The following is a 21,540-nucleotide window of genomic DNA, read 5'->3' on the forward strand; positions in this document are numbered from 1 at the left end:
ATATTAAAAAAGAAATTTATTTAAAATACACATTGAAAAAAATAGCAAGTTGAGTGGTTAAAATAAACAATTATATTAAACACGAAACCACAATCTTAGATATGTTTGTGCAGTTTATACAATAAATTCTGCATTAAAAAAAAAAAAAAATCAATAAATGGATTTATTTTTATCATTGTTATTTCTGACAATATGGATAAGTACAATGACTAATGTGGCACCTATGTGAAACAAGCTATAGTCAAAACAAGAGGGAGCAAACATTTTAGTGATAGGTCCATTTCATTGCATGGTTCGGTGTCAAAACTTTCACTTTAATAAAGTAAAAAGTATTCCCAGTTTTAACAAAATTTACATTAATATCAGTAATGCAAGCAAAACAGCATTTTATTGTTTAATTTTATTTGTTTTAGTTTTTTAAGAATAATTGAATCAATATACTAATAAGTTATTCAAGGGCAAAGGTATTACAAAAGTAAACCCACTGAGTTATATAGCCTACCTATAGTATAACTAAATATTAACATTATACATATTGTTTCATATTTTAAGAGTTATTGTTATGGTATTCGGGGTCATATTGAGTATGCAATTAATATATGGATAAATATATATTTCCGACATGCAACATGCAATACCTCATTGATTGTTCTTGTTTAATTTAAGTACACTGGTCTCCGTTATCTACCACATAAAGCTTTATTTCATTTAAATGGTCTTCTCGTATCCTCCACATCTTGTCTGATTTCACTGCTCAATAAAGTTTTTATCATTAAGCTTCGCAGTCGTGATTCTCCTCCAAACCCGAAAACGAACGCACCCTCCAGTAGACCCCGCCCCGTGTAGTGTTGATGGGCCGGGCTTGCCTCCGGTTAGGAAAAACAGCGAGATGGGGGATGAAAGGAGGTCAGGAAAGCTCTTCATGCATGGATACTTTAATCATGCGTCGCCATACGTTAAATGTGCACATAGAAGATGCTGAGATATGGCCGATGGCCTGACAGAAGAAGCAGAGGCGAGATGCGTCCCTCCGTGCAGACAGACGAACAGCTGAGCCACGTATCAAGCAGCCACACAAGAAGCGAGTCGTGCACGACACTTGGTTCAACGCACAGAAATCTTTTATTACATAACAGGCTTTACTGAGCTGACGAGTGACAGCCGCTGATACAGAAAAGACCATCAACACAAGCGTTTCAGCGCACAGACAGATCACACACAACAAAATCACGCATTTTATTCAAATTATGACGACAAACAAGTCAGAAAGTACTACTTCAATGGATATTTTGACCGGAGAGTTTTGGAGCTTTGACAGCACAAAAAAAAAAAAAAAAAACAACATCTCGTCTTCATGCATTTTCATTTTGATATGAATCCTTAGGAACAATTGTCTGAAAACGACATTTCCTCTAAGCACGATTGTTCCCTTAGTGTACCAACAGGGGGCGGTCGACTATAGTCGATCAGAAGGGCCCAGTATGATTAAAAGTCCCACGTTAAACCATCCGGCTGTGAACAAGCATCCTGAGAAAAATCTACACATTTATAACACGTTTGCAAACACTTCACACAGCAAGAAAATAATTTAAGTTCAAATGAGCAATAGAAGGGGAAGTGCACAGGACGGACTTGGACACTTTTTACAATATTTTATTATACTTTAAAATAGATCCAAATAAAGGTAAGGATAAAAAAAACTGGGGGAGCACCTCAGGAAATTTTTCTTGAAGAAATCTTCATCCCTAGAAACACCACACAAAGACAATAAAAACAAAACAAAACAGTGTTTATAACATTTAGTGGGCAAGTCAAGGATATACAACATCAAAGAATGATTAAGGTGGTTCACCTTTTTTATGAGAAAAAGCTGTAGAGATAGGAGAACCCGACAATCCCAATGATGGCACAGCACAATGTAATCATCATCTTTTTCTGGAGTTTGAATCAAACATAGACAGCAGTCACACAACAAGCAGAGACATTAGGCTTTGCTTTTGGAGCCTGAACACAAAAAGGCAACACAACTGCTTAGATTTATGTTCACTGGTTTGAGGAAATGAGGGTTTCAAAGCAAGGCAAAGGGGAGCGGGGGGGGGGGTCAGAGAGGCTGGAGTGTGCGTGTCTGTGTGTGTGTGTAGAGGGAGAGGTGAACTTACCTCTATCACTCGTGCATCCAGCCTTTAAAAGCTGCACTTTGCAACACGGTGGTTAACATGCTGCATCAACAATCTGCCGTCCCATAAAACACAGCTTACCAGTAGCATGCTGTCAAAAATCCTGTTACATATTTACTTCTTGTATCCTGCAAACAGCTGCAGGACAGCGAGCCAGGAAACGGCAACAAAACACAACTCAACCAGTCATTAAAAAACATAAAATCTTTAATTTCTATTCAATTCATTGGCACTTAACTTAGTTACAACAGTGTAAAACAGCTTTCCTTTCTTACCGCAGCCTGTGCTGATGGCTCAAGCTCAGCTAAAGTAGCAGACTGGGGACTTCTCATGTTCAAGTCCCCCCCCCCTGCAAAGTCAGAATTAAACATTCGGGTCTAAAAAACAAAGATGTTGCAGTACAAAGCCCTTAGTTGATTAAAATTGCTCTCGATGATTGGTTGAAACAGTATCTCTGACCTCTGTACAGCTGGTCACCTGCTTCAATAGCCCTGTTAAAGCAAGGGTGATAACCTGCGCACCGTCAGTCGTATTCCTTCCTCCTTTCTGGTCCTTCAACCGAGGCCTAATGGAATGACAGCGACCAGCCACAACTGAACTTAGCTGTCAGTTTATTAGGCACACTTCCCTAAAACTATTCAAATGTAAAAGATGAGCCCTGCAATAAATAAATAATGCTTTATATGTTTAGATGTACTAATGACATTCTCATATATTTATATATCAGGCTGTTTGGCTGTCACAAAGATAAAGTTGTCTACCTCCTTCCAGCATTGCGTTTTCCGACGATATGGACAAAAGCTGTTTTGTTATTGAAACTGCTCTGAAACATATTGAACGTTTCAGGGCGGTGTACTTTGTGGCGTTTCTGACATTTTGATCACCTCATTGATAACGGTGAGGACAGAGTAAATATTAGACACACTTCTAAAGGACACACAATGTCACTGACGTTTAACTGCCAAATCTTCAAAGCCTGTTTGAACAGAGACCTTAATAAAATGACCTTCATGAACACATGATAACAGAGGTGTACCTAATAATGGCAATCGGGCTGTATAAACACTAGTCAATGCATCTGACACCAGTAAAAAGTCACCAGCCAGGGAGACTTTACTGTATGTTAGAGTGTCCGTTTATGCGCGACTTCGTTAGCATCAAATGGCAGGACAAACACAAAAATGAATGTGGAACTAATGGGAAACAAGGCTCTAGTGTTACTACCAATCTCTATATATCCCTTTAGCATTAAAACATGTTTGACAGCATTTTAACAGGGAAGAGAATTGTGGTTATATGTGAAAAAGGTTTCAGATGTTACAGTTTCAGGTATTTCTCCCAGAGGCTTCAGTGTAAGTGTTTTCAATAAGTCTTCAAGAAAGAAATGTGTCTGTCTTCTTCTTTTTTCTTTTCCTTTGGTGTTTTCATTAAAGGTGCTCACATAAGCACCATCCTTCACATTTTTAATTGGTTAACCACTGGGCTCTCCAAACTGAAGAATCAGTAGAGAGCACACACCAGTCCCCTTCAAGTTAAAGAACTAGGTCACATTCAGGACGAGATGCCATCAATAGTAATTCTATTATTTACATGATAATTACACAAATTTTAGCTTAAACACATATTTTGAAACGTGAAAGTGCTGCAACTCCCAACAAAAACAACAAAATCCCAGAAGCTTGTCAATCATAAAATGTGTCAAGGCTCGTAAAGGCGAGGAGTAATGATCAGGGTGCTTCTGTTTGGCTTACCGGACATTAAAATTTCACTTCCACATGAATTCTTTGGCACCGGAAAATGAGAAGTGAAATGTTAAGGGACGCTGGAGTGACATTATAATCAGTTATTTTTCAATTCCCTTTTGGCTTCCACACAGATACAACAGGTATTGTACCTTATGTCAGCTTCAGTCTTCTTTCCTCATTTGCAGAAGAGCAGCAAATAGTCCAAAAGTGAGAAAGTCAAAGTGCGCTCCATCATATATTTTTTTTTCCAAGTCAAATGTAGCACAAGATCTGCAGTTTGAATCTTATGATATCCATATGGAGTGATCAGTGTCATGTTCTTCTTTTGTGAGCAGACTGATGGAGAAGTGAATGGAGAGGACGGTGGAAACACAGATGATCAGACGATGGCAGAGACACAGTCCTGCTTATATTGTCTGGGTGAGGATGACGATGAGGATGATGAGAACAACCACGCCACAGATTACACCAATTATGATCATCTTCTACAGAAAGGGAGATACAAGACAAAGGGAGGATGGTGTTAATGAGGATGCACAAGCTCAAAAATGCTCAGACCCTCGCACCAAACATCAGCGGAACCTGCGCGCAGCTAAGTCACCACTAGCGGCGTTTTGTTTGCTTAGCAGTAACTAGAGGCAAATGCTGCAGAATGGGAGGAAAAAAAAAAAACACACACACCCAAGAACTTCAAATACACACAAACACACCCCAAGTAAGCTCTTTGGAAAGAAAGAAAGCACACACACACACACACACACACAGAGCCTGAAGGGAAGTGCAAACTGCTTTCCTAAGCACCCACACCCAGTGTGGCAGCACAGCAGATATTTGCTCCACAGTTACTCACCCTCAGCTCTCCTCTTATTCAATTGGCTCATCAGCTTTGCTTCAATCCCACTGACAACCCGATTACAAGAGCTATTATGATCAGCAAGATCACCACAACCACCACTATGATCACCATTTTCTGTTGGGAACAACCATAGAGTCCATTTGTACAACGGTTTGTTACTGTACATGACAAAGAAGAATAAATGAGAGATCACGGTTTATCTCTGTAGCTCGGTAACCACACAAACACTCCACATCGACCTTGAATCTGACAAACCAGTTTTCCCTTGTTTCAATGTGTTGAATGTGTGACTTTGTGTTATCCACGTTTTTTGACACGCATGCTGAAACAACCAGAAACTAACAAACAACATCTTCAAAAGAAACAATCAAATAGACAACCAAACATATATACATATATGTAGACAAAATAAAAGCTGAAGAGAAAGGACAGAGAGAAAAGGGAGTGGAAGCTGTGAGTCAGTGTGTCTGTGTGTGTGTGTGTGTGTTTGTGTCTCAGTCAGTGGGAAGGAGGAGGTCTTGATTCTGGTTCTTGGTTCGGGGCGGGTCACAGCAGTGTTTAAAGCACAGGGATCCACAGGCCACAGGTCGGGTTGCTTGGTAACAGAGAAGGTCAGAGGCTTGGGGATCAGCACAGGTCAGGGTCAAGGGGAAGACCAGGGTCTTGATGGTGGGGATGGTCTTTATGTGGTTAAGCAGGTTTCCCAAAAGCATCCTTGTGTTAAAGAGGAATTCCAATCATTCCCAACTCTCCGATACACATGGCCATTCAGAGCCGTGTGCACCAGCAAGAACTTCCATCACTGGCTCCTGGGAAGAACCTCGCCTCCGGGAATCCAGGGAGGGACGTCTTTACTTGTCGGGACGCAGAGCTGGCCGTCACGTTTGGTGCATTTTATCTTTAAATAAAAGGCTTTCCGCTGGTGGTGGTGTGTAGTTTTAAGTAGTAACTTTCAACACAGCATGGGAGAAAGCAATATTATAACAAGAATAATTTTCTATGTCACTGTGATGACTGCAAGTTAAATAGTAAAAGTACATTTACACTACTATGTGGTATACCAGGAATTTGGGCTTGCATGTTTCCAATATTCAGATACTTTGTCTTAACCAAATTTTTTTAACCACACCTGGTTCCGGAGGTTTCCATCAGGAAACAGTGTCTCTTTTAGGGAGCCGTTTGCTCTGCCCACCTGCTGTACAACAACGAGCTACACTATTCAGGCAGTGACCGTCCGAAGCTAAATAATTACTATGTGGGCAAGGATAGTGTATTATCAGCAAACACATTAACATTAACAACATTAAGTGAACATTAACTGTTCAACCCTAATAAGGTGGAAGGAAACAGAGGACGAAGTGTGATGGATGCTTTTGGGAAACCGGCCCTTTCTTTTGGACTACAGTCACTCACACGGCGAGCCTCTTGCTGAAACTTTGCAGCTTTCTTAGTGTCTGCTACAGCCCTCTCCACGAAGCCCACTGACTGGTCCATGTTGCTCTCAATCCTGTCAATCATCCCACCCTGACATGGGCAGTGCCAGAGGGAACAAAAGGCAGCGAACGTAAAACAGCGAGAAAGACAGAGAGAGAGAGAAACAGGCGCGAGGCACACACAGTGCAACAGTTGAGTTAATGTGTGAACGGTGAAGTGTGTAAAAGAGGAGGATGGGTGATCTGTGGACACAGTGTGTGGTTTAGATGTGTCAAACTGTGAAGTGCTTTAAAACAAGCAGAAAACAGGAAGAGTCACAACTCATCGGGGCCCTATCTGGCATATGTGACATTACCTTGCGAGCTTTGGTCTGGTACCTTACAGCTTTTTTGGTCTGTTCCTTAGCCGCCAGTATGTGGTCCACTGACTTGGATACGTTCTGCTCTATGTTGTCTACTATGTCACCCTGAAACACATACAACACTCAGTAAGATACAAAGCTGCATTTAACAAGATAACAAAAGTACAGAAGTTTCTGGTGATCAGATTGTCTTTGGGCAGATTTAATCATGATTCCATGAGGAGTTTTGTTTTTAATTCCATCATAAATCCTTCCTGTTATTTCTAAAGAGTCAAAACTGGAAATAAAAATAGTTAAGAAAACCTCAGAAGAAATCACACAACACAAACAGCAAGAGTGTGGAAGAGAGTGGCCCTTACCTCAAACAGCAAGCCTTTCCCTCAGAACGCATGGTGTAAGCAGCAAGAAATATGTGTTATAATATAACATGCATATACACAAAGTGGCCGACAGCATGTACTGACTATAGTGTGATGTCTTTGATGTAAACAATGATGTTTCATGAGTACATCTTACTAAATGCATTCATGTTGGCTGATGGGATGGAGGTGGCAGTGGCAGGAGAGAGCAAAGAGAGGTGTAAGAAAGGCATGGAGCTGGAAAAGAGGAAACAGACACAGATGCAGATTGACAGTCACGCCAGAGCCGAAACAATCAGGAGAAAAAGAGTTCGATACCATGAGGACTGAACACGGGGCCATGGAAGAGATTTAAGGATGAATTCAAAGACTGAAGAAACGAATGAAGTAGGAGAAAAGATGGGTGTAGAGGAGCGTACCTGGCTCTCCACCAGCATGGCGATGTCTACAAACATATCGTGCAGCTCCTTGATGCTGCTTTCCAGACGGACGATGTCTTTGTGCCTGGCTTCAATCTCACTCAGGGCTTGTTTTGAGATACTGGAGTCAACAATCTGCAGAGAGCAGAGTCTTGCTGTTACCACACAGAATCATTACAACACCAGCATCTCATCATTACATCTTAGTGCTAAATGCATCAGTCCTATTTTTAAAGGAAATGCCAGTTCTTTAAAATGAATCCTGCCATCCAGTCTTAGACCAGTGGGGTTTCTTTAATAGATAGCGCTTGATACCCTTTAAATAAGATAAATATACTGGTTGATATCGCAACATAAAACAATGTGCCATAAAGACCTAAATAAAGACTATTCTTTTGGTTTGTTTCAATACTTTAGCCTAACATTAACATTTACTAGTGTTTACATTGTTTTTTTAAATGGCAACAACAGTCTTGCTAAAGGTTCCTATAGCACTGGGAAAGTACCTGCCCTGAAGTAGGATGTAAAAGAAATACCTATACTGAGATTGTTCTCAGTTCCTGCGGAGTGAACGAACAAAAAAGGAGGAACAATGAAAAAGGTCTGGAAAGGAGTGTACAGTAAATACATCAGGTCCAGAAATAAGAAAACAATCACATTTTTATCAGTGCAAGGACAGAGAAGTTGAATTCACGCCGTCAAAACGATACAATTTAATGCTCCTCGCTAAAGTGTGTCATTGTCGCTGCTCGTCATTTGTTCTCACGGTCCAAAAATCTTCCTCTTTATAAAATCCTCGTTATAAGAATCGTGTGGCTGTTATATTTGTAAAATGGGAACTCAAGAGGATACACATAAGCAAACTGACTTTGACCCAACATGTCAAATCACAAGCACTAATAATTAGCTGATCCAAGGCATGTTAAGTTTTACTGAGCAACTGACAATTTGGTATTCACTGCTCAACCACACTGTGTCAAGTGCCACACTTGACACAGTGTGGTTGAGCAAAGGCAATGTTAAAGATAGTGGAAATGCATGCATGCACGCATACTGTCGACTCTTACCCCTGCAGTAAACACAGCAGCATTACCACTCTCCAACATCTCCTCCAGTTCTTCATCTGTTGTTGCTTTTCCAGCTGCAAAGGAAAGGAAAGGAAAGTGTTAATGACAAAGAAGACCATGGGACCATCACGTTCCTTCGTTGCTGTGCATGTTGGTGTCACTCACTGATCTCTAGCTGTCTCTGAATACGTCCTTTACTCCTCTCCCTGAAGTCCACCTGAGCTTCATTATACTTTGTCATTACCTCCACAAACTTCCTGGACAGCACTGCATGCTGGGAAAGAGAAAGAAAAAGGAATTAGCGAACAGGTACATCAATAATCTTCTTGGATGTACTGACAATTTGAATCAATCTGGGCGTACACACGAAGACAAATACACAATATTTTTCGAAATTTAAAAGCACAAGACGTGGATTTATGCAAAAAATGCCTATATTATGAAGGAAAAGGGAGGCTTAGTACATAAAGGCCACCAAAACCTTCAGATTGTGATAATTTACCTGTGATTTACGTATCCGCATGTCAGCTGACACCCTTTCCTGCTCCTCTGACTCCAGATTCCTCTCGATGGCTGGGAAGGAGTCCGGGTTACGGGTTAAGTTATAATTTATAATTAAGTTATAAAAAAAAAAAAAACCATTCAAATTATTTTAAATGACACATTGTGTGGCAGTGGGAGGCAGACTCACTCTTGAGTTTGTTTCTTGCATTGTTGGCCATCTTCTTAATGTCATTGGTGATTGCCTCCAAGTCATCTTGTGTTTCTGAGAATGAAAAGATGTTAGCAGTGGAGCGAGACTGGAGCTGTGTCTATGGTGTATGCAAACCTATGCAAATTTATTTTAAAGGTAATGATCTGTAGTCTTCCAACACAGTGCAATTACGTTTACAACTTATGTATATTTGTAATCTTGTGTAATAGAAGATATATGTTTATGACATTTTTTACAATTTCTATAAAATATTTAAAGGGCAGGTATAGAAAGAAAAGCTGCTGGAGGTAAGGTGTCTTACTCTGATCTGATGTAGGAGCAGACAAGATGACCGAGTAAAGCTTTTTGACTTCAGCCACATTCTCGTCTATTTTGTCAATACTGTTCCTGATGTCCTCGATCTGAAACAATAGCACAAAAACACCCCAGAAGTGTAAATGTGCATATAGTCATTTAGAACTTTGACCTATACACGCCGTCTTAAACACAAGCAAAACAACAAGAGCATCTGCATGATAATTCATTTATAGCAGTATTCACCTGAGAGAAGAACTCATCCATGAAGGCTGCGTTGTCCACAGCAATCTCCACCTCTTCGTCATCTTGATCACACGTCTGACAGAGTAAAAATGAAGTGTAAGAGTAACATTAGTAAGTAATCTGTTCAGAGAGAACATGTGAAGAGATTTGCGTGTTTCTCTAAAACATCAAATTATAAAGCATGTCGTCAGAACCTCAGGATTAAAGGTTGGTCCAAATGTTCACTGGGCTAAAAACATAAAACCAGACAGCTCTGTGTATCTCCATTCATCCACTACTTACTGTATTTTAATCCTATTTGATTTAAATCTCGCATATGAAGAATAAAAACACTCTCTGCAACTACAAATTACAATGGCATCCAGTTGAACTAACCAGGGGTCAAAATATACCACCTCTGTTTAAAATGACTTTAAAGCCTTACTGGTGTAGATCAAGCTGTTTGTGGGTTTGGTAGTGTCTCGTATATTTTGAGGCTACAGATCTATTTCCTTTCCGAACCTAAGTATCAATCAGAGTTGTGATACTGGTTCAGGGAAAAACATTTTTCAAGTGATAACAACAAACTAACAGAAAACAACCTGAAATTTCTCAGAGTCTAATAACCATTGTAAACTTGCCAGGAAGTCAGTCTCCAGGAAGTAACTGGTCCTAACCAACAAACAGTCTGCCGCATACAGTAATTACTCATAAAACCATAACCTGTTTTGTTCACAATCTGGTCTCTGTACAGACTACACAAGAGAGACCACATAACTGGAAACCTTTGCAGAGGTGCGAGTTCACAAGTTTTGATCGTGTGATATTTTGCTGATATTTTCAGAAACAGCACAAGTGGATGGCAGGTTAATGTATTATAATTTTGTCATATGGTGTTTTCTTCATACATTTATAATGTGTGTGAGGAAATTGTTGTTATTCCCAACATCCTCTTCCTTTCTTTATGCACTGCATTTCCTACGTTAGCCGTTCGTTAGCATGCTAAATTCTTTAGCCTCTGTAGCTTCTGGAATCTGACAGTTGCTTAGCGACGGTGTTCTCACAACTTTGAATGCCAAGGACCTTGTGTGTACGATTTCCCATAACGTAAACACAAGCTCACGAGTTACATTTGAAGCAGCGTATGTTACCATGAAGCAAGATTAGCAGTTTCACCATCATGAGCCTTGTAGATGGATCTCATGAACTTGTGACGGACCTCATCAAAACTTTTGTGTTACAAGGTTCTGAATATCACAAGAGAGGACCTTTCAGAAGGACACGACCCCATTTGAGGGCAGCACGGCTGGATGCTGGCTGCTACTTCATATTTACCACGAAGACATGACAGTGGTGTCAATAGCTTGAAACAGGAAAGCGAAAAATTGTAATTGCCAATTGCTTAAATTTGGTCCTAACAGCCAGTAGTTGTTCAAAAAAAAATCCAAAAGTCAAACTGGTTTGAATCATTAAATCATTAAAATCTAAGTGTGATGGAAGTCTTGTAACGAGGTTAACATGAAGGATTATAGCGCTGAAGGATTATAAATAATAATAAATAACTTTTATAGACAGTTTATGATACCACACAATACAATGAGATTTGTTTACTATAAATAAACCTCTATAAATAAACCTCAAACAAATCTTACAGCATTTAAAGGCCAACAGTGACTAAACACATGTATTTTGTGCCCATTTTCGTGTCAAAAAAAGTTCCCGTTATGATGGAAAAGCTGCCAAACAGCATTCAGGCCATGAGCCCCCACTGAAGGCGGTACTAATGAAATTGCTTCCTTGTTACCAGCTGAGCCGTGCACCATTAACCAGAAACACTGGTCTGACCCTAATCAGCCTACACCCAATAAATCTTACACGAAAGCTCCACTGCTGAAGTCAATAAATGTGTGACAAGGAGTAGTCAGTAAACACAGCGCAGTGCTGGTGGTGAATATTTACATGGAGTACCAGGGCCGGGCTCCAGGAACTCAACCTGTTTTCAACTGACTCTGAAACTGGCTTCAGAAACCACAGCTAAGGTACAATGTAAACAGACGTCGAGGCCACGGTGTGACGGTGATAGGTGGAGAAAACTTCATGTAACAATGAGTGGGAAGAGACAATCACCTCTCCCACTGTTACTTCCCTTTAAACTGCTTCTGCTTTTGAACTCAAATATGTTTTTATCAGTCGACCTATAGCTTTTACAGCCAACTAAACACTTCACATTTAACTTGTGTTTCTGTTTATAATGGCTGGCTGAGTCTGGAGTCTGGACTCCTCAGGTGTGAAAGTCAGGTGTGCGCCCGGGTCAAAGTCAAGGCCTGGAAAATACCAGTCGTCATGCAGCTGCCGGCTTCCCTGCACTCTCATATCAAGTGACTCAGAGTCAATCTCTTCCTGAGTAATGTCAATACATATGGGCATTACAGTTCTGTTACACAGGACTTGACTAGCTCTGTTATTACAATTAGCCTTTCACATCCTATCGGAGCTACACTGATACTTTGTTCTTCCGTTATCGCGTTAGACAAGGACACAGAAAGGATCTTGGAGCTAAAGGTGCAACAACTGAATGATAAACAAAAGTCACGGGTTGACAGATTAATCAACACCTTTGCAAAACACTGAATCATTTTAGCTTGTCTAGCGTGAGCATTTATTATTGTAAGCTTTTTCTTTTCTGTTATTTATGGGCAATTTATTTTTTTCTGACAATTTCTAAACAAAAACTAGACATCAATAATGAAAGCGACGGCGACTGAGGTTTAGGTCATCTCTAACCTTCTGCCCTTCTGCTGAAATTTGACTAGCAAATACGGCCTGGACTATTTGGTTCAGGCTGCAGCAACTAACAACAGTTGTGAACACAGAGCTCCCTGGACGCACGCTGACACAATGCTTGTTTTTGAATATCTCTGAGGGTTATTCATCAAACACGCCACTCAGGCCGGCACATTATGCTCCCTCACACAGCGTTTCTGCAGCAGTGAGATAAGAACAAGCACTCACTTCCTTCCAGTGTCTCTCATTCAGCGAAAACAAGAGGAAAGGAACTGATGTGTGCGATGAACCAAACAGACAAAGGCCACATACACAGGCACTTTGCGTCGATGTAAAAACAGCTTGATACCGGCAGGAACAGTCAGAGGGTGTGACTTTATCCAAGATATCTTATGACTCAACTTGGAGACACTTACTGCTATCATACGGTTATTCATAAAGTATTAACCTCACTACACGGAGGCTGAAAGTTGCGCAACACAATGGTACGTTGTGGTTTTAAAGAATTAAGTGTGAAATATCTAAAGGGTTGAAAGGCGTGTGTCCACACAGTAGAACTAGGTCCACATTACCCCGTATTTTACACGTGTCCTTATTTTTATTCAAAGATGATAACAGGATTTCATGGCACATGAACCAAAATGCTCAAAGACAAAGCGAGACATGCAGCAGCAGATTAGATTTTATTTATTTTTTTTAAACCAAAAACAACAGAAATGTCGTCATCTCCCATTGAAGATTGTGTACTTATGAAAATCTGGATAAAATCTGTTCAACTGGACCTCAAGATAAGATGACAACACACACTCCGCACAAGTATGACGCACACTCCAAGTCAATTCAGGTTCTTGATTGTTCCTTTTAACCAAAACACCGGATCAAGCTTAATCTACAAACAAATTGTGTTATACGGCACGATGCACAAAAACCGAAGCAGACGCAGTGATCACCTGCCACAGACCTGGCCATCGAACTGACTGCCTCTCTCGACACACGTTTCATTATAATGTGTTTATGGAGCCAATTTGCTGCTTTTGGCAGTGTACAGGGTTCAGCATGGGCACCCTGACTAGCCTGTGGCTACACAGCCATATACACACTGGCCTTAGGCAGATGGGTCCCTCCATATGAGCTGGGTTCTTCTCAAGGTTTCTCCCTGTTAAAAGGGAGTTTTTCCTTGCCACCGTCGCCTTCAGGCTTGCTCTGGGGGTTTCAGGCCAGGTTTTGTAAAGCGTCTTGAGACGATTTGTATTGTTATTGACGCTATATAAACAAAATTGAATTGAACTGAATTGAACAAACTGGGATGCACTGTGTCTTCTGACACCTTTCTATCAGAACCAGAACTGATTTTTAACTTGAGCTACATTAGCTCGTCTGTTGGTTCAGACCACATAGGACAGCCTTCACTCCATTCGAGCATCAGTGAGCCAATGAGCCTTCACCTCTTTTCCATCCTTGGACCACTATTGTGGACAAAAAGTTCCCTTGCTGCCGAATATATTCCATCCACTGACAGGAATCGAAAATCGGTGTTATTCACTTGAGTAGTGATTAAGGCCAGACGACTGATCTGTGTGTATATATATACAGAACATTTTCACTATGGTGACCACTGAATGTTACCTCTATGATTCACTACTGTGTACACACAAAGCAGCCATCGTAGGCCATCTTGTATCCTCCCTCTCGAACCTATCTAACGTGTGGCGCCATCATCTTTAAGAAACCAGGAGGTGATAAAGTGTCGGACTTTGTCTCTTGAGGATCATAAAAGGGGAAACCTAACACACTCTGCTGCTGAAAGACAGCGGAGAAAGAGGAGGGAGGGACAAGACTTGAGCGAAGTCTTACACAGGCGAAATAATGTGTTAAACTACAAGAGCGCCAACAATTACAGGATTTAGGGTTAGTGGCGGTTTTGTTAAGCAATTGATTGTTTAACTTCAAGTAAAATGAAAAACCATTCAAGCTTGAGCAAGTTGCTGTTTGTCATAGTTCCACTAAACTGAACATCTTTGGAGAGTTGGTGGACAAAACAAGCTATACATAATACATACATTTAGGCTTTAGTGAATTATGCTGTTCACATAATTGATACAATCAACAACTGTTAGTTGCAGTCATATGTACTAGAATTTCCCCTGGGTTGATTTAGATAATGAGCTACTAGCTCACTCAGCAGCAGGAGGGGACAGGGGCTCAGGTTTAGAGCAGCATGGGGGCAGATGCCAATACATTCCATCAGGACTTGTGTTATTACAAAGCTAAAATCTGACAAGGGATTTAAAAAGTCCTCATGTACAAATGTCTCCATTCATTGTGCCAATATCTGAGACAGGTGGTAACACAAGACAGTGTGGAGAGACACAGAACTGAGAGAGATAATGGCTTTGACTGAAAGTACATTTGGAAGTACTATGAGGGAACTGAACGGTTATCAACTTCTGCTCTAGATATTTACTCTAAAGTTGGACAAATAAATGCATTCAGCTTGCTAAACAAGAACATGCCCAATAAAATGACACATAAAACTCCAGTAACTTATGATTAAGCATTTCTTCCAGACTTTCCAGGTGTACAGAGCAGCATGTCAGGTGACGTGATCACGCAGCTGTTGGCATGAGCAAACACTTATATGCATGCACACACAGACTCATATACAGCCTAGACTCCTGCCAGCAAGTTAAACATTAGAGAGGAAACTCAAGGAGGAAAATAAGGGTGGAGGGTGAGTGTGGATAAGTGACGAGATAAAGAAACTGAGGAGGAAAGTTATTCAAAAGCAGTTAAGGCGGAAACGAGCACTGCTGCAGAATCGTTACATACAACAATACCTAACGTACGCCAAGTTCCCAAACAAATGACCGCTTACTTCCCTCACTATTTGTACTTCCATTCACTAAAACGAAGCCAGTGGTGTGAGATACAGATGCCTGTGGGGGATACGGCAGTTCAGCAATTTTAAACACGGCAAATATTTGGCCGGCAGTTTCAGGTAGCCATAGCAACACATCCCATCTTGGGTTACAATAGGATCAAGGCCTCGGATACAGCAACTGTATTTAATGCTGCTGGCTCAATGACTTCTCTGTTTAATCTGACTAGGATGGCTAAATACATGAACGTGTATATGTGATTTTGGGTCCAGTCCATGTTAACTAAAGATCATGAGTCCATTTTACGACTTTTTACTTATATTTTAACAGTGATATGTTTTAACAGGACGGAAAGAGACATTTTTTTCATTAACAAGCTGTCCATATTTTTTAATTCCATTAACTTTCCTGAGTCGTGGGGGGCATTCTCTAATTGTTTTTCTGTCTGCTGTCCGGTTTACAATTTACAATGAAATACACTCACTTGCCAGTTCATTAGATATATTAGTCAAAACAAATACATTCTAATATCATAGTCCTTCTCTAAAACCCCCTTCACGACTGTTAGTATCAGATGAAACGGTGTATTAAAGGTGGTAATTCAAATGTCTGGTCATTCTGGAACATGTAGTTTGTGGTGCTGTTAAACTGTATATCAATATATCTACATCTATCTATCTATCTATCTATCTATCTATCTATCTATCTCTCTCTATATATATATATGAGAGAGAGAGAGAGAGAGAAAATATATATATATAAAGTGTTTCTATTTAGCCTAGACAACGTCTAAAATGGGGTTGTCACAATAACAGAAACGTGTCAGGAGATAATATCAATGCGCTTGATAAACAGCCGCAGCGATTAATCGATTAATAATGTGTTGATCAACTAACTGGATAGTGGGCTCATCTTTTCTGCTCTAACAGAGAACTGTTAATCAGCGAAAATGAAAACAGAACGATTCACCTGCTATAATTTTTACAGTAGTTCAGGTACTTACTATTTTTAGACTATTTTGTCAGTGCAAGTCACAACCCACATCATGACTGTACGGAAATAAAAACAAAGATGTCCTAAAAACTGAATCACCTTTATCCAACATCCTCATTTCCAATCACTCTCCAAGCTGCAGTTTTACGACATCCATCATGACTTCATCACATGCACTCTTTGTTCAAATTGATAGTGTAAAGTGTTTATGTTCAAGGTTTCGGTAAAAATGGAAATAGTAAAAATATTGCTATTTCTTTCTAAAATATGTGCCCATGAAGTGCACTGAGGCAAAAAAAAGAAAAAGAAAAAAAAAGATACTGTAAGGACATTTCCTGGACACTTACCGCTTTAAGCTGCTCCAATCGGTCCTTCATTTTTTAGGCGTTCAATTCAACACTGTTCAACCAAATAAATAACCACAATATTGTGTGGAAAGGCTGAAAAACTACTCCCAACCTCCGAATTCCTCAGCCAGCTGGCAGGCTAGCTGTGCAACACAAACCCACCGCCAGTCAGAAAGAAAATTAAACTCCCCAAAAGTCTTGACAGAGGAGTCTGGGAAATCGACTTTTTCTGAAAACGGGAGTCTTTCCGTCGTTTTTCCATACAATATGGCTGCTGGGTTTAAAGCCAGTGTTTTTTCTTGCTAAATCTCCTCGCCCAGGGGATTAAAACAACAGTTGTGTGGAGCCGTATAATCTGTCTCTCCGCTGTCCACCAGTAATCATTCTAAAACGCACTTTTCTGGTTGACGCATGCGCAGAGAGGCCATCGTCAAAGGGGATGAAGCCACGCCCAGAGCCACCTGCACAGATGATGCATTGAAGTGGTGTAGGAATAATAACATCTGTAACTTTCCAATTAATATTGAACAGAAATTCGTCTCAGACAGCCAAAGCATCGATTAGAATTTTTTCTAAAAATTAAGTCAAATTAAGTGTTTCTGTCATGGGTTAGGGTTAGGGTTATGTGTCTTGTTGATTCTAATTCTGGAAAATAGGTTTAGGAGATACCATATACTATTATGGAAACTGTATTTATATGTCCACAGAGGATGTTATGATTAATTATATGCCATAGGGGCTCACAAAGAAGATTTATGCCCCTTCAAATTCAACAACACATTTTTCATTCATCTTCTGTAACAGCTTGTTCCTGTGAAGGGTCGCGGGGTCTGCTGGAGCCTATCCCAGCTGACATCAGACGAAAGGCAGGGTACACCCTGGACAGGTCGCCAGTCTATTGCAGGGCTAACACAGAGAGACAGACAACCATTCACACTCACACCTACGGCCAATTTAGAATCACCAATGGACCTAACCAGCATGTCTTTGGACAGTAGGAGGAAGCTGGAGTACCTTGAGAGAACCCATGCAGACACAGGGAAAACATGCCAACTCCACACGGAAAGGCCCAGTCGGCCCATGGATTCGAACCAGGGTGAGGCATCTCGCTGTGAGGCATCAGTGCTAACGACCTCGCCACTGTGCTGCCCCCACAACACATTATGTGGAACTAAATAGCCAGCTGATTAAACTCAGAATCAGAATCAGAATCAGAATCAGCTTTACTGGCCAAGTATGTGTGCACATACAGGGAACATGACTCCGGTAACTTTTGCTCTCTTGTATAGAAACACACAGAACTTAAATAAGTGTAAAAAATAAATATCATACTGTACACATAAAATAAAAATAGAATAAAAAATAAAAATTGAGAGAAAAAGCATAAGGGCAGATATATACAATGATGCAGGAGTTTGTGCAGTGAGTATATACAATAATGCAGAGTTATTGTTATTGTTCATGTGTTGATGTGGATGGTCTCACACTCTGTGACTGCTCAGAGTTCAACAGAGCGACAGCCCGGGGGAAGAAACTGTCTTTGTGGCAGGTGGTTTTTGCGTACAGTGCTCTGTAACGCCGGCCTGAGGGGAGGAGTCTAAACAGGTTGTGAACGGGGTGCGAGGGGTCTGTGGAGATTTTACCGGCCCGCTTCCTGACCCTGGACTGGTCAGTGCCAATGATCCTCTCTGCAGCCCTGACTGTTCTCTGCAGTCTGTCCCTAATAGAAATGCAAATTTGAAACAAATTTTCTGCTGTTTACACTGTCTTAATATGGCTGTTAATTTGGCTTAACATGTCAGCATAAGTCACACAGTTTCATCAATTTCTCAGGTATTTGGTCATAAACCATAGAATTGCACAAATGATGACCGTCTGACTTAGGCCAAAGGATCACCATGGGGACTGAAATTTAGCTTGCATGTGACACAAATACCTGAAAATAACTCTTCTCCCAATAATTCTTGATATGTCTCTCTCAGAACAACTACATCAAAGAACAGTTTACTGAAAGGTAAAGTAATAAGATTTCATTGACTGTGAATGTGTTCACCGAAGTCTGAGGCAATCTATAAAGTATGTGGACATTTGTGGTGCAAAAAGTCATAAAAAAACCCAGTAAGACTCATCCATTCATCAAAACCATTTTTTTTGTTTGTTTTTGGTTTTATTTTTCTGCGTTGGTGCATAAACATGTTTCAGAGGTCTGGAGCTAATAATCCGCCTTTGTTATGATCTCTGACACATCTTTAATTTGGTCAAATTGTACTGCTAATGAATGTGTCGTGATGAAATTCAGTACAGACGTTGCACAGTGTCTACATTTTACACCCAAGGCCATGACCCTGAAGTAAGAGTTGCAGAAAGAACTAGTAAGCTATTACATGGGGCAAACTGACCTGCAGAATAATAGCAGGGACCTACTTCAGCTCTAAAAACAGAGACATTACAGATCTTCTCCCCTGATGTGATGCATTTTAGAAATGTAATGTCAACTTAAGGGTTTGCAAATGGAACTTAACCATGTGGGCAAGCTATATTGTTTTCCTGTGATTATAAACCTATTCGAGTCATTGTCTTTGTGTCTGTTTTAACTGTCTTCAATGAACTGAAGCCTTGACATGTTCATTATTTATTAGTCGTTTACATTTTAATCAAGGTGTTCCTGTTTGAGAACAGTGTTCATCAGCAAATGACTTCAACACAGCATCCATTCAGTATGGATTATTTTTTTTTTTTTTAATTATGAAGAAAATACCACTTTTCACCCTGCAAACCACAAAGGACAGTAATGTCAGTGAAACACGCCAGAGAAAGTCAAAATACTACTGGCCAGCATTTTCTGTTCTTTGTTTGCATGATAGTAGATGTTTAAACTGCACTTCACTGCACATGTTCATATTGTTAAGCTCCCAATTCATATTACTCATCTAAAGGCTTTGTAATATGGTGAAGTAGAGATGTATATGATGTACTTAAATGCAACACAGACAACAGAGTCATCATAATAACAGTGAACTGAGGAGACAGTATAGGTCCTGCTTTGGAGGGTTTAATAGTAATACAGCAACAGCAAGAGTGAAATGTTAGATTTTAATCAGTAAATATCAGTAATTATATAAAAACCAACTGGACCATGGTTTCATTGCATTTCTGAATCTGAATCTTAATTAGTAAGCTACATCATAGGCCATAGAATATTACTAATAAACAAGACTGTGGTGTTTACAGTTGGGTGACACGGTTATTTACTAAAAACAAACTCCCATGTCTCTTATCTCCTCATCATATCGTGGTCATTTGATCTCAGATAAGCCGATAAAGAAACGTTTTATTAATTCAGCCACCGGTCCCCAACTGGGAGCCGACTGCTGGTGTCTCTGTCCTCTTCTGTGGCCCCTTTATATAGTTATGAGCTGGTTGATCTGCACCTGCTCTAAATGTCTTAAAGGACAGTCTGAATTTGAGGTGCAAATGGAGGATTTTTGAGATAGCAGTCAGATCCGCGTAATAGCGGATAAGAACCATACGTCACAACGAAGAGGCAGACCTATTACGTAATTGTAAGGTGCACGTTCACTGTGCTCTGAAAAAAGAACATGGCTGACACCTAGTGGTCAGCACTGTGGTGGTTATTATTGGAAATCCTCATCGATCCAGTAGCTTTACCACGTTTCCATAAAAAACATACTACATGAGGATGCTGGTCCCTGAGTGGCAGTATTTTTTATTTTTTTTTATTTTTTTGTAAATTGTTTGTCTTTGACATACCTACAGTCCTGGAGCAGCAGGCAGCTTACACAAAACTGATGTGGAAAGCCAAAGTCTGCCTTGCAAAATCACATAGGACATAAACTCTGTATTGCCAAAAGTGTGTAGTAAAAAGTATGTACGCTCATCTGCCTTTACACGCATATGAACTACAGTGACATCCCATTCTTAATCCACAGGGTTTAATATGATGTCGCCCCACCCTTTGCAGCTACAACAACTTCAACTCTTCTGGGAAGTCTTTCCACAAGGTTTAGGAGGGCATTTATGGGCATTTTTGATCATTCTTCCAAAGGTTTTCTATCGGGTTGAGGTCAGGACTCTGTGCAGGTCAGTCAAGTTCTTCCACACCAAACTCACCCATCCATGTTTTTATGGACCTTTCTTTTTTTGCACTGGTGCGCAGTCATGTTGGAACAGGAAGGGGCCATGCCCGAACTATTCCCACAAAGTTGAGAGCATGGAATTGTCCAAAATCTTTTGGTATGCTGAAGCATTCAGAGTTCCTTTTACTGGAACTAAGGGGCCAAGCCCAGCTCCTGAAAAACAACTCCACACCATAATCCCCCCTCCACCAAATTGGAAGCGTGCTTTACACCACTGCATCCAACTCTTTGCATTGCACTTGGTGATGTATAGCTTGGATGTAGCTGCTCGGCCCTGGAAACCCATTTCATGAAGCTCTCTACACACCGTTCTTGAGCTAATCTGAAGGCCACATGAAGTTTGGAGGTCTGTAGCGATTGACTCTGCAGAAAGTTGGCGACCTCTGCGCACTATGCACCTCAGCACTGACCCCACTCTGACCACAAAGTGGCTGAGTTGCTGTAGTTCCCAATCGCTTCCACTTTTACAATACCACTGACAGCTGACTGTGGAATATTTAGTAGGGAGGATATTTCACAACTGGACTTGTTGCACAGGTGGCGTCCTATCACAGTACCACTCTGGAATTCACTGAGCTAAGAGCGACCCATTCTTTCACAAATGTTTGTAGAAGCATTCTGCATGCCTAGGTGTTTGATTTTATACACCTGTGGCCATGGAAGTGATTGGAACACCTGAATTCAGTTATTTGGATGGGTGAGCGAATACTTTTGGCAATATAGTGTAT

General features: G+C 40.5%; 1 protein-coding gene across 1 annotated transcript; it reads right to left on the reverse strand.

Annotated features, from left to right (window-relative positions):
- Window positions 1-2,363: 2,363 nt before the first annotated feature.
- stx3b (syntaxin 3b) lies at window positions 2,364-17,123 on the reverse strand. Its single transcript, XM_084550116.1, has 11 exons — window positions 16,656-17,123; window positions 9,674-9,748; window positions 9,435-9,534; window positions 9,110-9,184; window positions 8,921-8,991; window positions 8,584-8,692; window positions 8,419-8,492; window positions 7,352-7,486; window positions 6,568-6,678; window positions 4,773-4,892; window positions 2,364-4,407 (listed from the first exon to the last, which is right to left on the reverse strand). Exons 1-10 carry the CDS (start codon window positions 16,683-16,685, stop codon window positions 4,803-4,805), a joined length of 870 nt encoding a protein of 289 aa, XP_084406242.1. The 5' UTR covers window positions 16,686-17,123; the 3' UTR covers window positions 2,364-4,407; window positions 4,773-4,802.
- Between the last annotated feature and the right edge of the window lie 4,417 nt (window positions 17,124-21,540).

The sequence above is a fragment of the Chelon labrosus genome (assembly GCF_963514085.1).
Source record: "Chelon labrosus genome assembly, chromosome: 8".
In the NCBI taxonomy this organism is placed as follows: domain Eukaryota; kingdom Metazoa; phylum Chordata; class Actinopteri; order Mugiliformes; family Mugilidae; genus Chelon; species Chelon labrosus.